This window comes from Cyprinodon variegatus, unplaced genomic scaffold (assembly GCF_000732505.1).
Source record: "Cyprinodon variegatus isolate N-32 unplaced genomic scaffold, C_variegatus-1.0 Scaffold205, whole genome shotgun sequence".
NCBI classification, from domain to species: Eukaryota; Metazoa; Chordata; class Actinopteri; order Cyprinodontiformes; family Cyprinodontidae; genus Cyprinodon; species Cyprinodon variegatus.
This window is the reverse complement of record NW_015150658.1, coordinates 1,049,052-1,070,010: the sequence shown is the minus strand read 5'-3', so window position 1 is coordinate 1,070,010 and position 20,959 is coordinate 1,049,052. Positions and strand designations below refer to the sequence as shown.

The window sequence follows — 20,959 nt, the reverse complement described above, 5'->3', positions numbered from 1 at the left end:
AGTAGAAGATTTGAACTGATGCTTCGTATACTAATCAAATATGTTTATGTCAAGAAATGTAAAAATACCCATTCAGCTGTAAACATGCACAGATTCACGTAGAAAACATATGATACCTAAAGCAGCCCTCAGTTAGAAAACGCCTGCAGGCAGCTCGCTGAAGCTTCAGTATCCTGGCAGCTGCAAACAGGAATGAGTATCTGGGAGCTTTTGGCAACCTCCACCATAAGCTCCATCTTTTACTTTTCCTTCTTGTTCTCTCTCTCTATATACCTCCCTCTGTTTCTCCTCTGGTGCCATGAGAAATAACACAGCTCATAGTAGATTCAGCCTGAATGTTTTCTACCTGTGGTGCATGCACTCACTGACCCATACACCCTGCATCCTCCTAGTCTCTGCTTTCTGGTTTTAAACCTGAACGTTTCTTAAATTTTTTGCATTTATCAAATATATTCAATGCTTGAAGATAAGAGAACATTGTAGTTTGAGTTGTGTTTGAGATCAGTACCACTTTATTTTTTTTAGCTATTCATATTATCAATTCCCTTTCAGGTCTGACAGGCCACACTGAGGTGGTGAGGGTGGTGTTCTCCCCTCAAGACATCAGCCTTGGGGAGCTCCTCAGACAGTTTTGGGAGAACCACGATCCTACACAAGGTAGGAGCACACAGGCAAACAAACCCCAGTCACCCTCAAAAAGGACTCATCCCAAGGGGGCACAAAGTGTATTAGAGCGGAAGGATGATGCCCAGGCATGCGCTCGTGCATGTTGCGGTGGGGGGGAAGGTCTCATGGGTGTAAGTCAATGCCAGACAGTGTTAATGTGTCTGAGACCCAGCCATCCATGGTGGTTCATGCCACTGTGGTGCACGTTAAAGCAAAAAATTTTAAAGTATTTCTTAGCATTTACACAGCCTGCACTTTATTTAAAAAAAAGCTAGTTAATAAATTATACTAAGATGTCAAAGGGATCAGTCAAATTTTTTTTTATCCAAATCTCTTAGATTTGTCTGTTTGTCCCAGGAGGCAAACTGATGTAAAAAAACTTCACCTTTTTAGGCATATTTTCCCTTATTTCAGTGTTTGACTCATGATACATATTGCTGCATTATTATGAAGCCTGCCACATATTTGCCACCCACACGTGCACAGCATACCCATCCCCCACTAAAAGCCATCTCTCCATCTCTTCGACTCTGGTGCTCTCTTGTTTTCTGTGCTCACTGAAGGAGGTGATGTAAGAACATTAATGCACCAGGAGGACACATGGAGGGTGTATACATGCGTGCATGTGTGAGATGGCAGGAACGAGCAAAGTGGCACTCTGCTCACTCATATTGAATGTAGGGAGGGGCGGGACAAGGAGAGACGGATCAAAGATTCATAGGACCGACCTTCAGCCTTAAGAGAAGCATGCGCCTCATGCGGTGACGCGGATCCGATCCTGTCATGAAACGCCTTGGAATCATGTCTCTTAAACCTTTTAGCACATTTTATCATGTTGCAACCTCAAAATTCAATTTATTTCTTCAAGCTCTCATGAGAAAACACCACAAAGCAGTTCATGACTGTAAAACTCAGCTACAATGATGCGTGGATTTCAAGATTTATATATTTATAATGTTATCTGTGCAGATTCAGAGGGTTTATTTTAGAGAACATTACTGAAAAGCAGCTTTACAAGTCAGAGAAGCATCCAGTGGTAAGTCAGGAGGAGCAAGAGAGCCCAGGCGGGAGAATGTGTCAGCAGCAGAACTCTAATTCTTGGCAAGAACAAAGCTGTTGTTCGAAAAATCCATAGAGTTTTCCACAAGCCATGTTGGGACCACAGCAAACACATAAAAGAAGGTACATAGGTCAGGTGAGACCAGTGATGCAAAGGAAATTCTGCTGGCAGCTTTAAAAGAAGATCTTATTTATTTTTGTTTTAATTCAGAATTAAAATTAGGTCATTTCAAAACCCTTACACTTGCTCTCATTTTCCAATTTGAGATTGACGACATCGCTGTGGATCTGGTTGGAGGGAGATTTAACACATCGCTCTATTTTTCATTGAATTGTCTTTTTTTTTTTACTGTTTATTTTTCCTTTTGTGGTAAATACGGAGCACCATTTTCATCCAGCCTTGGTTCCCGCTGCCAAGGAATTAACAGCGAAACGTCACAGTTAAAACATGCCTCTTTGTGCTGCAGCAGTAATGTCCGATGGAGTCTATTACAGGCTGTCTGCACATCACTGACATATATGTTGCTCTTAGCTGACTTACCGCCGTCTTGTTTTGTTTCAGTTATTGAAGGAATACAGGGCATAGAATACAAGAGATCAGTGTTGGTTGTCACAGTTTAAACTGAAAAGATTCAAAACTAGATCAGAGGTCACTGATTTTTAACATTTCAGTCCAATCATTCTGTTACAGTTCCCTGTAAAAACCAGCACTGATCTCAACTCTACCACCTGTTTAGATCAAAGCGTAATTTTGTGTTAAAATGGCCCTGTCAAATTCCAGATTTGAATCAAACTGAAAATCTGTGGCAAACCTGATGTTTTCAGTCGTTCTGCATCCGGTTAAAATGAGCCAGAGCATTTCTGTAAAGATGTTTGGTCTCAGGAGAGAGAAGTTAGTAGAAACATACCCAAACCGCTCAGAGGGAGTTAAATAAGACGCTCGCCTCACCTTTTAGGTGTTTTTTTTGTACAAAAACTATAAAACCCTCAATCTTTTTCCTTCAACTTAGTCTCTCACACCACATTGTGGTTCAATTATGACAATTATGAGAGAAGTTCATGCGATCTGATATCTTCTAGGCACTACAGAAATAAATAGAAATAATCATTTGGGTGTTTTTTGCATCGTCATATTTACGGTAAGTTAACCAGTTGTTTAGTATGTTTATGACGAGTGACAGGGAAGATGTAAAGTTTTTTTTTTTTTCATTTATCTGAGACCCACATTCTCCTGATTAGAAGAGATTAGTCCGCTGTTCCCAGTAGCCGAGGGAAGAGACACGTCTTTCCACAGGCAAAGTCGCAGACAGAGTTGAGCTGACATGCCACGGGGCAGAGGCAGCGGGGCCAAAGTAAGCAGACATTTCACACATCACACTGCCCTGTCTTATATCATGTTTTATTAATAGCAGGCAGCTAATTCTGTTTTGTTGGTCACAGTTAAAACCAGCCGACATATTGCAAAATCACCACAGACTCCGAAAAGTACTAATATTTTTTCTAGAAGCTCAGCTCCTCATGCGTGACTTAAATAGGAATCCGTGCCGTTCCTCTGCTCTCAGATCCAGGGGTTCACGTGCAGTAGAAATTCTTCTGATTTGACAAATGTAGCGTGGAGTGGTGGGAAGCGGCCCTCTGGCTGTGCCTTCATGCATGCTTAAGCTCCAATTTATTCTGTCCACCTTAGAGCCGGGCTTAAAAGAGAATGAAGAAATTAAAGAAGTTTCCGCTTTGACCTGAGAAGATTCAGTTGAGATGGTATGTGGGGAAAAGCTGAAGAGCATCAGGAATTCTGTTTTCTCCTGATGTGCATCAACACGGAGGCCAAGCTTATTTAATAATCAGTGTTGGCATGCGATTGAAACTGTGCATAGGTACTTATTTAGATGCATGTTATATGTGTAGCTGCAAATGTGTGCATGCATGTGCACGTGGGCGTGGGTATATGTGTTTTGATATCTGTGCCTCTGCTGCTTTGCCTTAGTTCAAAAGGGTTTAGTCCCGACAACGTGATGTCGGTCTGCGTCAGCTCCACCAATCCCGGCCTGGATAGCAACATTAGCAACCAATCAGAAACTCCCAGCAGCCTTTGCTGTGTGCCCTCTTTTCATATTCAGCAACGCTAGTCTCAATCCGCTGGCTTCCCTGGGATGTTGCATAAACCCCCCCCACCCCACCCGACACTAAACACCCCCACCCCCACTCCCCGCTTCTACACACTTCCATATCATAAGTTTCTTATGTCTGTTTTGACAAGCCCTCAGCAGCGTACCTTCACATGGGCTCATGCACACTTCTCAGGCACAGACAAATGTTCAACAAAGTGGCTTTTTTGTGTCAAAGGGTCACATCAGTCCAGTTTTTGTCATCATGGCATAAAAGATTATTTGATTTAGAAAAGCATACGTATATTGCTACACTTAAACCAACTTATTCATGCACATGCACAGAAACGTGAGTAAAAGGCCGATTAATAGGCTTACTTTATATTTTTTTGGACTTCTACACATTTTCTCTGCAATAATTCACATCTAGATGCATGTAGGTTCTGTTTCCCTCAGTGTTTTTCTTAAAGTTTGCGAATAAGCATCTGAAAATGGTTCATTTTGTACAGTTTCTCTCTGTCATCCTGTCATTGCATCTTTGCATGAGTTGCAACCCTTCTCCCTTTCTCTGTTGCCCTTTTGCTCTTCTATAATGCTTCACATATAGTCTTGTATCTCACCCTTTTTTTCCTGGCTTTCTTCTTTTTTGGTTCTCAGTTTTTTTGTTCTCATTATGTTTGCACATTTTCCATCCTCCCCCACCTTGTCGGGTTCACCTGCACCCCCTCCACCCTTGTCCTCTTTGCAGCGAACAGAGTGAAAGGGGCGAGTGAATAAGCAAACGGCCCGGAGCCCCTTCGGTACATCCGCAGAGCGGCACGCTGACTCGGCCGCTCCCTCAGGCCATCCGCTCATCACACGAACACGCTCACATCCACTCCTCTTTTATCTCTTAGTCACTATCTCCTCCTGGTCTTCGTCCTCCTTTCCCCCCATCTTCCCTGCTCCTCCATCCCTTTCTTCAACACCCCACCCCCTCCCAGCCACCCTTCATCTTAACAACCTATGCTTTCCTACCCTCCTTGTTGTTTCCTCCTGATCCCTTTTCCTCCCCTGTACTTCCTCTTCCCTCAGTGCCTTCATCCTCTCTATTTTTTGAGGCCATGCAGTATTTATGCTGTGGGCTTGCTGATGCTGCGTCAGTGAACGGGCAACTCAGGCGTGTGCCGATAGACACAAAAACACAAATGCACAGCTAAAATGGCCGACGCAGCTGTCCTCATTTGATAACGTCTGCACGTACATGCACGCTCAACACTTGTTTGGAAACGTTTGTGGAGTGGGAACATCAGAAAAACAGATATTTTGCTGATCTCTCTAATGCCTTTATAAATGATGAGGTCGTTCACGTTTTGTTTTTACTTTTATTAAAAGCTGCGTTTTTGATTTTCCTGTAAGTTGTGCAGTGCTGAATTTGAAGTAATATCCTTGCAGCTCATCACAGTTAGAGGGTCAAACAACCAAATGGAGATAAATCAAGCTGTCTTCCATCTGGCGGCAGTTTCTCTCTGACAGCCGAAATGAGCATGAATATTCCTTTATATAATATCTTAACCCCAGCTGGCTGCGACACACGCCAATTCCCTTTTGGGGTACCCCCCTGTATTCCCCTGTGTCACCCCATCCCCTAATATTAGGGCTGCCCCTGCCATCTAAACCAAACCCTGCTCCCATGAGGAGACCTTGACCTCTGACCTGTGAACCCAGCCACCCCCACACTCTTCTGATCTAACCCTGCTTCTCCCGTCTGGTTGGCTGATGATGGCCTGCTCATTACGAGGCGTCAGTCATTATATCCGCACACGTGCCGCAACCTTAATTTGCGGCGATTGCAGCAGAACTCAATGCATTGTGGGGGTTGATTTTGAAATCTTACTTAACTGTGATAAAATACATTTTGTGAAATATTTTTAAAGTTTTATGTTTGCAAGAATGTAGTATATTTCAATATCTATCATATACCGGTATATCTATCATATATATGCAAATATCAGTCATATAGTGATTTTAGATGGCTTGTTGGATGTCTTTATAGAAAATAACACCACAAAATTATGATAAAACATTTTTTTGGGGGGGTAAGATAACTATCAATAATAGCATGTGCATAAAAGTTAGTGGAATATGAATAAATCTAAGATCTACATTTGTTCTTTGTTTCAACTCATACATGTAGCATCAGATGCTTTATCTGTGAGAATACAAGTTTATAAGTTACAAATTCTAACACGCAACAATGCACGTAGAAACCACAAATCTACAAGGCCAGCTGCAGATCTACATGCCAAATGAAGTCGTTACTGTCCTTACCAGTTGGTGTCCGTAATGCTCCTGAATGTTGTTTATCCACTGCAGTTCAGAGGATGATTACGTAAACAGAATCCTGCATCTAGCGTTATATCTTTGCTCAAATGTTGTTTTCAACGTTTGTTGAACATTCAATCGATGTTTCTGTTTTTTTCCTTCTTTGTCTTGTTTCAAAGGCTGATATCAAAGACTTTTCAGTTGCATTACAGCCACCAGCTGGTAAGGAGTGTAACAGCTTCATCACATTTGAAGATCCATATTGTAAACCTGTGGTTTGTGATTGCATTGCTCCAAAACTGTGATTCTGTAACATGCATTATTAACTTTGAAACATGTAATTTCTTAGATAAAACATCTCATGTCACATTTATATATAAAAGGTGTTTAGGAAACTCAGGTTGCTTTAATTGTTCATTAAATGTTATCTTGACATTACTCCACAGATTATCTACAGGGTTGTGGTCAAGCTAGTCTGATAAATAAAATTTCATAAACCACATTGTAGTTTAATTTAAATTCAGCACCATATCCACCTGGAAAGCCTCCTGTGGAAAGTGTTTGCAAAAGTGAGGGATGTTGAGTGCAATTCTCCCATCTGATTAGGCAAATCACCTGCTTCCAATATTGAGCTGATAGCCTATCAGCAGCGGTAGCAGCATATGACATATCACATTCTTGATTTGTTTCACAACTAGTGGAGTTAACTGATAAATAAAACTCTTTACAAATCCGGACAGAAAGAAGATCCAAACTAGAGTCCTGCAACGGGTCGGGTACTCGCGGGTCCCGACGGGTCACCCGCTAAAATGCTCTTTTGCGGGTGAAAAATAAATAAATAAAAATAAACAGGTCGGGGGTCGGACGGATATTTTTTTAGTGCGGGCGGGTAGTTGGTGATTTTTTTTTTTTTTATGCGTGTGTGTTGTTATGGACATCAGAAATGTTATATTAATCAGGCACTGGGATCACCCTTGTTGTAGCTTAAAGCCCTGCCGGCAGTGTGGGCTTCCCTCCAAAAAGGCCACAGTCAGTGCATNTAGCTTAAAGCCCTGCCGGCAGTGTGGGCTTCCCTCCAAAAAGGCCACAGTCAGTGCATACACGTCTGCTGCAGTGTTAATGGCGCTGTTCTGCAGCACAGCAAACTATAGCCTATTACTTGATGTGTTAACGGGTCGGGTTGCGGGTTAAATATCAACAAGTCGGGTTGGGTTCGGATTTGAATGAAGATATCCGCGGCTGACGGGTCTGGTTCGGTAGTCATCCTAACGGGTTCGGGCGGCTGCGGGTTGGTAAAACTCGACCCGTGCAGGACTCTAATCCAAACATTGTTCCTATCCGCAAAGGTACAAAGTCATTTTTTTCATTTTTTAAAGAAAGAAATAAAGGATATTCCAGCTAAAATAGACTTAATAGCGGAGTCAGAAGGTACGTCCACAAGCCCCGCTATGTTTGTGTTTCTTCAGCCTGCTTTTCTGGTTGTCCTCATACACGTCACTGTATTTCATTGGTTCAAACATATCTGTATTCAAGGTTGATGCATCTATTGCCTTCTGGCAACATGTATTTTGGGGGGATTTTGTGAAATAACAAAACTCGCAACATCTTGCTTGCAAGGTAAAGAATTCCCATCACTCTAAATGTTTGGAGAAAAAAAAGCAAATTAAAATGATCTATCTTTTGTTTCATTTTTATTTTGATACAAAATAAAATATCTCTAAAAATGAAAGAGTTTCCTTTAGAGCACCCAGCCTACGGCAGCAGGTTAACAATGGGCTTCCATAACAGGCTCCATCTGTATGTCTGAACTTTGGGTCTAAACAGGTTATATCTGCAAAATGCATCTATTAATGCAATTGGAAACAAATGTGTTTTATAAAAATATACGTAAGGTTACAGTTGAAACCTAGAAATGTGTTGCAGTAGAACCTGCAGCAATACAGGATCTTACTCTTTTAATCAAAGGAAGAAATGTCTAAAACCTGATCATGACACTATCATTAGGTATAATGAGATCAGATCAGTCCCCTCTACTATTGCAATCTTCTTTTCTAGAATAACAGCAAATATGTCAGTTTTATTCCATTGTTAAATTATTTTAAGCTTTTTAGTCTTTAGAAGTTCTTGATTCATTTAGAGTCAGTTTTTCATGAAAATCTGCCACTAAAAATAAACTTCTGATCCAAATACCACCTAATGTTGTCCAAATTTTGATCTCCTGCAGACTGATATTTGTTGAACAGTGGGGGCAAGTTTCACTCATTACATGCAGAAGCAGCTAAAAATAAACAGATAAGGGCCAGAGTTACAGTGTTCTGACAGCGTGCCCGGAACCATGAAGTGATCATGTTATAGGGCGCCGCTCCACTAGAACAAAAATCAAAGCACTTTTTAAAGCGTGAAATATCTGCAGAGTGTAAACTCAGTCGGCTGTTGTCTCTACACATATTCTCCTGCAATCAGATAATGACCAAGCGAGATGTGCTCCCCTTTCTAGAAAATAACTGTGGTAATGTGCATGATGTGTCATGTGCAGAGTCACAGTTATGATTTAATATCGCCTCTGTATGTGCTTTTTCACCATCTGACAGCAAGCAGTGCATTACTTTCTCTTTCCATTCTGTACGTTTGCATGCATACGCAACCCGTGTGGACATGTGTGCAGGTGTGTGTGTCCATTGAGGAGGCTCTCACCATCCTAACTCTGTACTCTGCCTCTGTCTCCAGCGCGTTAGCAGCGGCTTACATAAGAACAGGGCAAAAATAGAAGTCGAGAGGAGAGAGGAGGAGGAGAGAGCTCTGCTGGCACGCACACAGTTGGAATGGGCCTGCAGGGCATGACACAAACGCTAGTACTATCGCACATGCACGGGGAACACTGCAGCTATCGGGAATTATATGTCTTTTGTGCATTTTACTAATAGCAAAAACAAAACCCCCGTCAGCATTAAGTAATCTCCTTTTGATGTTGGCATGAATGCAGGGCAGGGATACAGTTTTTATAGAGCCTATTTGGTTGATATAGCATTTAGGGGGAGGATGATGAAAGGGTAGAGGGGTGGGGATAAAAAAAAAAGGGGTAAAAGACAAAAGAAAATTCATTAGATTGTCCATTAGAGCTCACTCCTCCACAGTCTTATTGGTATGCATAGTGTAATCATTCAGGAAAAAAAAAACTTGCAGGTTATACAAAACACTTTGATAATCAGAGACTTAAGAAAAAAGATAGAAAGTAGCAAAGCAATTAATCTTGTTTTTTTCTGCTTCTAGCCTCCACCCCCTTCTCATAGATATCTGCATCTTTTTCACACAGATTGACTCTTATTGTTGTACCTTTTTTCAACTAAAACTGAAATTAAGTGATGATCTAGCTTTGCTTTCTACAAGACAATCCCTCTCAAATCCCCAAATGCACTGGATCTACGGACACATTCATTCAGATAGTTACAAACAGAGTGAAGAAGGATCTGCTTTAAGCCACAAGCTGGAAGAGAACAGAGAATTAAAGCAAAATCTAGAAGCCAAGACCTGAAGGGAAAGTTGGAAGTGGGGAAAAATGACGGGCTTTTATTCCCAGCAGCCAGCAGGGACAACCTGAGTGGAGCCATTTTTTTTTTCTTTTCAGCAAAAACGCTGTGAGAGATTTTACAGAGTTGCAACAACTCTCAGTGGGTTTGAACACAAGCAAAAGTGTTTGCGTGTACATTTGTGCATGACTGTCTCCAAGAGAGCATTGTCACTCCCTCAGAGACTCCCCCTTCCTTCTCCCTCCCACTTCCTTTGAATTTTGGTTCCATCAAAGTTAAAGGAGCCATGTTAAAATTCTCCTGTTTTTGGGAGGGGCTATTAATTAATATTTTTAGCTTTGCGGGCGTAGGTCAGTGACCCCTTAAGGCGGTGTGTGGATGTGTGTTTGTGTGCACATGTGTGACCTCTTGCCCCTCCTCTTCTGTCCACCCCCATTACCCTCTGCTTTCAGAGGCAAGGCTCTCATGCATAATGCAGAGAGAACAGGGAGGTTCTCATTAATAATTACTGCCGCCTTTGATGGATGTAGAAAATAACGAAGGGGCTGTTAAAAATGGAGAGAGTGAGGCAATGGTGGGAGGTTTGTGTTTTTGTTTTTTTATCGGGCAGTTTGTTTCATTTTTGGTAAAGGAGACTAGGATCTCATGGACAAGATATATTAAACAAAAGGTTTATTTTCTGCAGAAGTTCATGATTTAAGTAAACCATTTGTTTCTATATAGATGAGAATCATTTAAAATGGCAGATTTTAGCTCCCAGGGATTTTGTTTCTCAGTTTTTGCTTGATAAAGATGTAAACATGCATCTGGCACACAGGAACGAAAAGAAGAGTAGATGTTTTCACATTACAAAACAAAACCGTAAATGTTATCTGCATTCTGTCCCTTTTCTCTGACCTACCTATGTAAAATTGGCAGCAAACATTTTCAGGCAAAAGTCAATGGACTCATAATGCAGCAGCCATGTAGGCGGTGTTCTGGTCAGGTGAAACTACTTTCCTAAAGGTGGTGGTGGCAGCATGGTGCTGCTGTTGGTGTTGGTTTTCATAACTGTTTTACAGAAATGGATGGAGACTCGGACGGGTGTTTATTCTCCAGTATTAAAAGACTCTAAACATACAGACTGAGCTGCAATTCAATGGCTTTGATAAAAAATATATCTCCCTGTTTTAGAAAAAGCCCAGCCCTATTTTTTTTAGGAATCTTTGGGAAAAAATAAATAAATGGATGCAGTCAAACAGGTTCCATTAAATAAGACTGAGCATTATTGATCTTTTAAAGAGAAATGAGCAAAATCATCTCTAGAAGCAGGAGATGGTGGAGACGAACCATACGTTTCACTGTGAGGGCAGCAAATAGTGATTTTAAGGAATACTGACAAATGCTGCTTTTATAAGGTATGCGTTGCTGCTTTTATAATACAAAAATAATTTATGAGTTTAGTCTCCCTTTGGGATTAATAAAGTATTTTTGAATTTGATTTTTTTCTGATTCCTGCTTAAAAACATCAAAACATCCATCATTGTTTCTAATTTTTTAACTTGTTGTTCCCCAATGCTGCCTGAAAAAACAGTGAAAAATGCCTTCTTTGCAAAAGTTACCATCATTCTGTTTTATTTAGGGGTTTCAGAGTAAAGGGAATATGTAAGTGCTATACTTTTCAATTTTTTTTTAAGTCAGGGTGACTTTTCCTTCCACTTCATGATCGTTATGTTGGTTTGTGGAGGGGAGTGGCAGCCTAGGTTAGGTCTGGAATCCTGAGATTGTGAGTTTGAAACCCACTCCCACTGACTGCTACTCTCACTCTCTGAGCAAGACCCTTAACCCCCGATTGCTCCCCGGGCACCCCACAATGGCAGCCCACCCATCCCCAAAAGAATGGGTTAAATGCAGCGGTAAATTTCTCTAACGTGAGATCAATAAAGTTCAGTTATTTATTGTCACATGAAGTTGGGTGAAATCCAGTCATGTTTGTTGTTGGAAAGGGCGAAAATGAATAAATATTCATTTTAAGGCACAAGAAGGTAACTGAGACTTACAGACATACTCTGATAACCTTCTATTTTTAACTGATGTTGGGTCTGATAGTTGTGGTCTCTCTTTTGCTCTTGTGAAAACCACCTACTGACATTCTTCATTAAACAATTGTTACCAAACGAAAAAAAAACTTCGGATCAGAACTCCAGTTAAAGCGGGAGTTCTGTTTGGGAATATTTCTACTAGGTTTGCAGATCTATAAGTGAAAATTTCTTGCTGAAATATCCAGAACTAGGTGTGCTGCAGTCCTAAAAGCGTCTTCATTAATGTGTCGGAAGGGTGAGAAAATTCTGCATTATGCTGCAGCAGCTGCTGCTCTTATGTAAATGTAGGAACTGGTGTTTCTGAAGACCATCCAGACATTGTTTGTTGGTAAAATGTGAGGAAAAATCTTTTTTTCCCTTCTCATTCACTTAATCCATTACAAAAAGATGGACAGAAATCAGCATTTAAATGAAGTATTTTCTTTATATTTGCAAAATTCTGCAAGTTATCGGTACCTAAAGAAATTGGTGGAGTCACTGGCTGTTTAATTATTTACAGGACCAAAGCATGAAAAATTATCATAACTTGCAGGTTCTGTTTGTGTTCATTATTAATTTATTTAAATAACTAAAATATTTGTATTTTAACAATATTCAATTGAATCTTGAGAACAAATGTTTATGCATTTCAGCTTTTTCCCTTCCTTACAGTTTGTCATCATCTTTGAACCATGCACCCACTGACTTTTATCGAGGAACATTCAGTAAACAGATTCTCTGGCGCAGCAAACTTCACTTATTGTGAGTTTATTCAGTGTGTGTCACAGAGCAGCCCCTGGTTGCTTGTCTGCTTTGATTTGAATGACGACCAGATTCATACTTATGGCCGTTCCGCTTGAACTCCCCATGTGGCAGATAGGTTGTGACACTCCATGATGTAAGGTAGCATTTAATCTAAAGACAACAAGATATGCAGATTACTGTGTCAAAGAGATATTTTCTGTGTCACTGGAGATTGTTCCTCTCCCGTAGTGTACCCAGAAAGATCCCGCAGCAGTACTGCTACTGTACTACAGCAGGGTTAACTAACTAAACTGTAAGTTAATACTGTGATGGTCAAAACTGATCACTATAAGGGATAAAGATAAGTGACATAATTTTAATCTCAATCTGAGGTGCTTCTCTGAGGCCTAAATTTCATTATTCAGCCATGAATATCTTGGCTTAATGCAGCCAGAGGTAACACACATCTAAGTTAAAGTGCTTAATGCATCCTCTGGGTAATTCTCAGCCCTGCCAAATGTAATTCCTGATTTTAAGGCTCCACATAAATCACAGGAAGGTCCGTGCCAATGCAGTCATTGTATTAAATTGTGCAAATGCTTATATTTGATATGCCGGCCGTGTAGATTCCAAGTCATCCAGGACATGACAAACACAAGTGCTTTAATAGAAAACATCTGACTACTCCCTCTGTTTTATGAACCTCTCATCCATTCAATTTAGGCTACATCCTCAACTGAAACAGTTTCTGCACGGAAAAGTTTGAGAGTAAAGACGAAAGTGAACAAATGCCGTGCCATTAAGGGGCACTGCAACACTGCCACGGTGATGCTGCCACAGAAGGTAGGAGAAGGAAAAACAGCAGGGTAAAACAACAAATCGTAGCATAAGAAAAGAGTTCGTCATAGTAAAGCAAAACAGGCTGGCTTAAAGTCCACAATAAATGAAATACTTTCTGGAACAAACCCAACTCCATAGTCTGACTTTTTGTTGTGGTTAGTTTTGCTCATGTGGGTTCGCGGAGAAAGGCCCATATTAGTCAGACGCACATAATCTGCTAGTTTGTAGCTGGTTAAGCGGTTAGGCGAGTCCAGGAGGAGCCACCATGGGGAATGGCTTCTGTCTTTCCCACTTTAGGGGGCAGGTTTCAAATCTGTCGGAAATCAGTGTGATATCGACCAAAACATGAATATAGGAATATGTTTGCCTTTATCCAAACTCCACGATGAAAATAAGCTGATAGAAAGACTCCAATTCTGTTAAAAGTTTATGTAAAATGTTGGATAATCCGTCAGTTACTCTCATTACGATTGTTTTTGACTATTTCATCTTATTTGAGTAATATTACTTAATAAAACCTTTTCTAACATTCCAGACTACAAAATAAGTAATAATTGTATTTATAAATCACGATGATAGTGTATCAGTTCAATATCAGAATTACAGTACCTCTGTGTTTTACGATTGGGTGAAATTATGAGACCAAATATGCAGAATTTATAAGCAGTCTGAAAATGCATACATTTTTTCTTATATTATGATTTTTATAGATGGTATGTTATGTTCTTTAATAGCTTTCTCAAGCATCTTGCACTTTCTGTGACAGTAAAAACCATCAGATTATAATAATTGGGTTACCTCAGAATAACAATTGGTTTGACTGTTGATACCCAGTTCATTTGTAGCCGCAGCATATGGCAGCAAAGGAAACTGTCGCCTAACCTGCCAAGCACCGAACACAAAATAGAAACTCTGAGTTAATATTTACTGAACACAGTTTAGCATTTAGTTACTGAAAAGCCAGTGATCCCCCTCAGGAGTTGCTTGTTTTTTTCATAAACAAAACAGAGTGTTGAAACTCAGATTTGTTGGATGAGTTCAGACGCCTCATGGATGCCAGCACCAGTGCATGTTTGATGTACAACCAAGAAGCTGTTTGCCAACATGTTCTCAAATCAACTTTACAAGGTGATTAGCAATCACTGTCGGGCTTTCAGCTATAGTTTCTCCCCAATTTACTGCCAGAATATTTCCTAACTCAATAAGAAACATGAAAAAAGTCCTGAAATCAAAAGAAGACAAATGCAGATACAACTGGATATAAACTATGTGTCAACCAGTGGAAAGTCAAGACTGAATTAGCCTCCAAAGGAGAAAAAGCTCAAGTTTAAGTGAGCTGAGTTCATGGCACTGTCAGTCTATTGGAGACATATCTGTTTCTGCCTCAAAGGAGCACATAGTCTTAACTGGCTGCAGCTCATAACAGCTGCTAGAAATTGAGAAACTAGAGCATTTCTAGTTATGGATGAGAAAAAGAATAGCCTTTCACACCAAAAGCAAATACTGGAGTCAGTAGGGAGCTGCACATCGATGCAGGAGCTGCAGAACTAAAACCTTAGGAGTGATAGAAGCTGTTTATTCCTCTAATCACGGTGCTTTAGGCCTGGCTGGCTTCAAAACCTACTGATGTAAAGCTGATGAAAATGTTGATTGTCTCACAGATGATAGAAGAAAATGCTGCTTTAAAAAGGTACTTTACTCTGTATAGATTTTATGTTTGCACTTCACATTCAAAGGTTTTAGCAAAGTAGTACTCAAATATAACAAGATAACATCTTAAAAGTGCTTCTTCTCCAGTAAAAGAAATAAAAAACAGATCAACTAAATGACCTCTACATGATATGGATACTTTGATTTATCTTTCTTTAATATATTCAAAAAGACCCTTACAAATTTGTTCTGTTTGGTCTTTATTTCCTACATATAAATGCTCAAACTGGCAAAAAAACGTAGACTAGGAAAAGATAACTAAGTTTAATAGATGACTCATTTTATTGAAGGAGAATTTAAGCAAACTAAGTTGGCATGTGGAAAAGAAAACCAAAGTCATAGAGATACACCATCCTTCAAATGTCACAAATCTATCCCTTTAACTTTGGGGACAAAGTGAAGCTCAGTAAGAGTCTTTAGTTACAAATGGAGAAAATGATGGAGCAGATGTGAATCTTAAAGGGAGACCATCCTGTCAAAATTAATCCAAGAGCTCTTCAGCCTCATCCAGGCTGTTATAAAAGATCCCAGGAGAACATCTAAAGCACTGGGGAAAGAATGGCCTTTTAGTGAGCATTACAGGGCAACAGCTACTGCTGACTGAGAAGCAGTTTGGATCAAAATTAAACTGAGGTCATGCTGTCTTTGCTCTAAAACCTTTCCTTGCATCTTAAATCAAACAGTTTATAATTAAGAATGGGCCAAGGTATTTTAATAGACTCAGTTCTTGTTGTTGCTAACACTTAACGGTCTTTCATGGTATCAGTGGTGGAAAAAACGAGTTATTAGAGAGCAATTATTTGTTCACACAATGGCAGTTGGGTTTGGTTAGTTTTATTTTTCAAGAGAACGTTGGGGGCTTTTTCTCTAGACTATTCTTGGATTTCTTTTGAGCTGGGTACTCAGTGGTCTATGTATTTTAATTTGGCCTAACGCGTGTTGAAGTTTTACTCTCTATTTTTTTATTTTAACGGCAATCCCCCCCTTTAACGACCGACCCTTAGAATCATAGACAGGTTCAGATATTACAGGCTAACGATGGAACTAAACGACCCATTCATCGGTTACAATTTGCATGTTTCCAAGCGAAATAAGGCTTTGTCTATATAAGACTCAAACTCAATGCGGATCCAGACATTTGAATTGAGAAAGCTTCCTGGAGAGGTGGTGAAACGTCTTCAAATCTTGAAAACCAAGTCCAGTGGATATTTTTTTTTTTTTTTTAAGGAATTTATTTTAAAGATTTCACACTAATTGGGCCTGGGTGAAATGAAACCATCTGTAAGGGATGCAAATACCTTGATGTATCAGGCCGCCTTTCACTGAAAGTCCAAAACAGATCTGATCTTTGCAGTTCCATTCATCCATTCATTTTCCACCACGCATATTCCAAGCAGGGTCACGAGGGGTGCTGGTGCCTACCTCCAGCTGTCTACAGGCGAGAGGCGGGGTACACCCTGGACAGGTTGCCAGGACAGACAACCATTCATGCACACACTCACACTTAAGTAGAATTTAAAGAAGCAGCTAACAGCTATGTTTTTTTTTTTTGGACTGTGTGAGTACTCAGAGAGAACCCACGCATGCTCAGGGAGAAAATGCAAACTCCATGCAGGAAGACCCTGTGCTGGGAATTGAACCTAAAACCTTCTTGCTGCAAGGCAGCAGTGCTACCCACAGCTCCACTGAGCAGCCCTTTTTTGCGGTTCTTATTTCATTTAAACAAAGGATTCAGTTTGACGTAAATTTGAGGAATTTTTATTTAATTAAGATTGAATGCACCTCCCATCATATGGCTTATATTATCATTGCTTGTTCTTTTTTTTATGCAGGTATGAAGCAGCACAACGATCAAGGCACTCAGTATCGTTCGGCCATCTACACATCCACTGCTGCTCAACGGGAGGCTGCATTGAAGAGCAAAGAGGCCTTCCAGAAGGTGACCACACACAAACACAGGCACACCACCCAATGATTGTGTGCGGGCCGCACATACGTTTTGCTCCATCTGGTGGAGTACTAAATGGTCACAATCTATGAATGGGACTCACTGGGGTAAGAGGACTGTAGGTACACTGCAACCATATTGGTAAACCCACTTAGGCATCCTAGCTGGGTGTCCAGTGGATATTAAAGAATCTGCTTAAATTAGACGATACATAAAGGACCTGTGTCGTACCCTACTTTTCATTCAAAGTTGTCCTCAACCAAACCTTTCAATGGAATTAATATGGGGCCATAGATCGATGCACAGTCTCTTCTTGGGACCCTATTTCAGTTAGTTTTCTTTACATAATGTCCCAATGTGTAAAGGTCGGGTTTTATATGGGTATTATTTATTCATGCATGGTTTTTCATCAATGTTTACCATTTAGCTCATTTAAACCAAATACAGATCAGAACCAAAATAAATGGAAATAACGTCTAATAAAAACCCTTATGGGGAATAAAAACAAACAGATTCAATTATATATGACGCTTGAGCATTGTATTCAAGCTTATCCTCTAAATTGATTGTCATACTTACCTTCTAGTACAATAAACTCAAACGGATTGATTAATTACATAGTTTGAAGCTGTTTTGTTAACAGGAACCAAACCGAGGTATGTATGTTCAAAATGGCAAGGTGTGGATAAAAATGGAAATTTGCATCAGGGAACAGGTGAAATAAATCAAACATGGTGGACACTTTAATCAAAAATCTGAATAATGTCTAATTATGTCTGTACTTTCTTTATCTAAGCTACATTTTGCTAGATGAAAGCGACGGGTCATGCAGTTGAGTCTTTAGTCATTTTCTGTTTTGTTTTTTTACTATTGAAAGAAGGAGCTCTATTTGGACCAAACTCATCTCCATCTCTTTAAGGGGAGGAGGGTCAGTAGGTCATTCTAACTGATTTCCTTTCAGCAGCACACGCGTCCCCCTTTTGTTCTTTCTGTCCATCTGTCTATCCCTCCATCCATCATTTAAAATTGATCCCTGCATCTTTTTGGCTCAATCACCTCCTCAGTCCTAAATGCCTTTCATGGAGTAGCTCACGGGGGGCAGAGAGGAGCAAATTATCATCTTCCTGGTTATGTTGGGGGCTCTGGGTCAGCAGTCAAGGACCAGAAGGCTGTTACGTTGTCCTGGCAACAACCTCCCAACCTTGGCCTTGAGCTGGGGTCAGGGGTTAGGGGAGCTTTGGCAGATGGGACTAGAGGCAACGGGAGGCATGGAGGCAAGGCAGAAAAGCTAAAGAGGGAAGAAGCCATGTCATGGAGGCGTCACTGCTGACAGGCTGTCAACTGAAATACATCCACACCCACAGGATGACACTTTCTATGGTTATAAGCCATGCAGGAGAAAACCAGTCAGCATCATGAGGCTGAGGGACGGGCTGACAGTGTACAAAACTGAAATTTTTTTACGATACCTGAGGAGACATTTATCTGTTTCTCTACATCTGATTTCCCACAGTAAAACATAAACCACATTAAAGAGGTTGTAATCTTATATGTGTTGAACTTTGTTAACACGTGATAAAATAAGCCCCAATTAAGGATAATGACTTTTACAATAGGTCTATAACAAAACACCCAGCTGGAGGAGAGACTAGATTTACCTGAATGAGGCAAAATTAGATTTGAACAATATTTAGATTAAGCTTACTTTTTTATAGTTTCATTAAAGATCTTAAGAGTTGACGCATGAGTTATTTTAAATGATTCTTCAGGCCAGAATACTTGTATATTGACACTATCAATGCTACAAGCGGGGCTCCCCTCTTGAAATACCACCTATATAAGTTGGGAGAAGATGCACTGTCGCTGGCCAGGTCATATGACCTGGAAAAATACATCGTTTCACGGCTACAGGCTCTTGTATAGCTAAAGACCTAAAGCTTTTGCTCTACTATTTTTCCACCTGCTTGACTACTGGTCATGGCTGGGGCAAGGAAAAAGTTTAAACCTTCGGAGGAGGCTTTAAAGAGAAAACATGAAAGGCATCATGTGCGAGGAAAAACAAGAGTCGACCTTGGAAAGGAGTTTATTGGTTGGCGCAGGCTGAAAGAAGAAGCCTGATGTAAAACCAATTCTGTTTTCTAAACTTTATTATTAGACTGGTAAGTTAACACTTTGCTTCTAGTATACAGTCATATATCTTTGTTATTATTTTTATGTTTAGTCGAGGAAAATACTATTATTTTATAGTATAATATGCTTCAACTGACTGTTTAATTTTTTTCTTTCATAATGATAATTTTCCGTCCATCCATCCATTTCCAGTCACGCTTATCCCAAATAATGTTAATAGAACCTAATAATATCACCATGATTATAGTTTTAGTGCCAGTGGAGCTATTTACTGCTTAACAATTTTATATGCAACCAATATTTCTGCCAGTTTTTGACACTCCCAGATATTTAGCCTATTATAAAAACAGAAAATGATCCTTTGGCATTGATTTAGTTTCTGTGATCATGATAAAAAACTTGTTTAAATTATTTCTGAACAGTTTCTTTGACTCTACATCACCAAAGCTTTATTCTACCACCACTGTGTTTGAGGATGAAATACCTGGTCGGTATGCACTGTTAAAAAGTCAAAGGTGTTAGGTTTAATTTAATTGACGATGTGTTCATCTTAAACCCAAATAATACCTGCCTGTTATGTGTTAAATCTAATGTTTTATCTAATTAGGACTGTTATTCTGTCCTGGCTATACAGTTATCACATTCTTTATGTACATAAAAGAGATTAGGAAATGAAATGAGGGCAGAGAAGGGGTGGATCTTTCTTGACAGCAAGTTTATCCCAGATAAAAGCACAGAGAACCTGTATTCCTTGGTCATTATGTGGTGTTAAAACCACCATCTAACCTAGGATATAGGAATATATATATTCCCAGATCCTCAGAAGGTATAATGCATGGCTCCTCTGATTAATATACTTATTCCATTCTTACATGGTACTAATTCCAGTCTTACATGGTAGAATGAAGATCTCAAAGTTTAGAACAACCCTGCTTTAAATATCTCCACAGCTTTCTGTCAGACTTGCCAGCTGACTTGCTTGGTCTTCATGATGCTGGTTGTTCTCTAATTGTATATATTTATTAAAGATGGCGGCGCTCCAAGGCAGTGGCCAAGAGCAGCTCCTCTTGACAAATTTACAAAATATGCCCCTTAAAACGATACAAACTAGACATCAAACCCGCATCTATGATCGCCAATGCCTGTTGGAGCTATGGCCACAAAAAGTTTTAAATACTGACATTTTTAACCGTTTAAAAAGCTACAGAGTGCTTTTTAAACGGACGGGGGAAGAGATGCGTGAGACGGAGTAACAGCGAAGCTAAAGAAAGATCGCCATAGACCATCGCTTCCATCAATCCTGTTCTCCAACGTCCGCTCATTGGAAAAAAAATTGGATAATTTTCGACTCGAACTCTCTTCAAAAATGATATATGTAACTGCTGCGCCATCATTTTGAGGGGGTCTTGGCTGCGTTCGGCAGTACCGGACTGTGCTGTTGGCCTGGAGGGGCTGATCCTGTACCGTGCCGATAGAAACAAAAAGCTCTGTGTTAATGGAGGCTCCTCTGAGAATGTTCTCAGGCAATCTTCAGCCTCATTTTCACCTGATGCTGAAACATCCCCAGCCGGCTCCTCCCGGCCCACTCCAGCTTCAATACCTTCTCCGGCATTATCCGTCGCTGCTAAACCTCCCGAAGGCATCCACGTCAACCTCTTCAACCCATGGGGCTACCACCCTCACAGCATCGTCATCATCGTCCTCTTCCTCCCCTGCTTCAGGAGCTTGAGGCAGTAGTAGCAGCTCAACAACAACTGCTGCTTACCTTATCAAGGCTGCACTTTAAAAATTAAAATTGTCTAGAGAGCTTTTCTAAATGCAATTTTGTTTTGTTTAAACTTGTGTATACAAAATGATAAAATAAAT

At 40.2% G+C, this 20,959-nt stretch overlaps 1 protein-coding gene across 1 annotated transcript in view; it reads left to right on the top strand.

Moving 5' to 3' along the window:
- Positions 1-20,959, top strand: part of LOC107088048 (peptide methionine sulfoxide reductase MsrA 1-like) — a 53,905-nt gene that overhangs the window by 17,582 nt on the left and 15,364 nt on the right. Inside the window, exons 4-5 of the mRNA XM_015379974.1 lie at positions 553-657; positions 16,848-16,954. Coding sequence (XP_015235460.1) covers positions 553-657; positions 16,848-16,954 — 212 coding nt within the window. The remainder of the gene's footprint in view (positions 1-552; positions 658-16,847; positions 16,955-20,959) is intronic.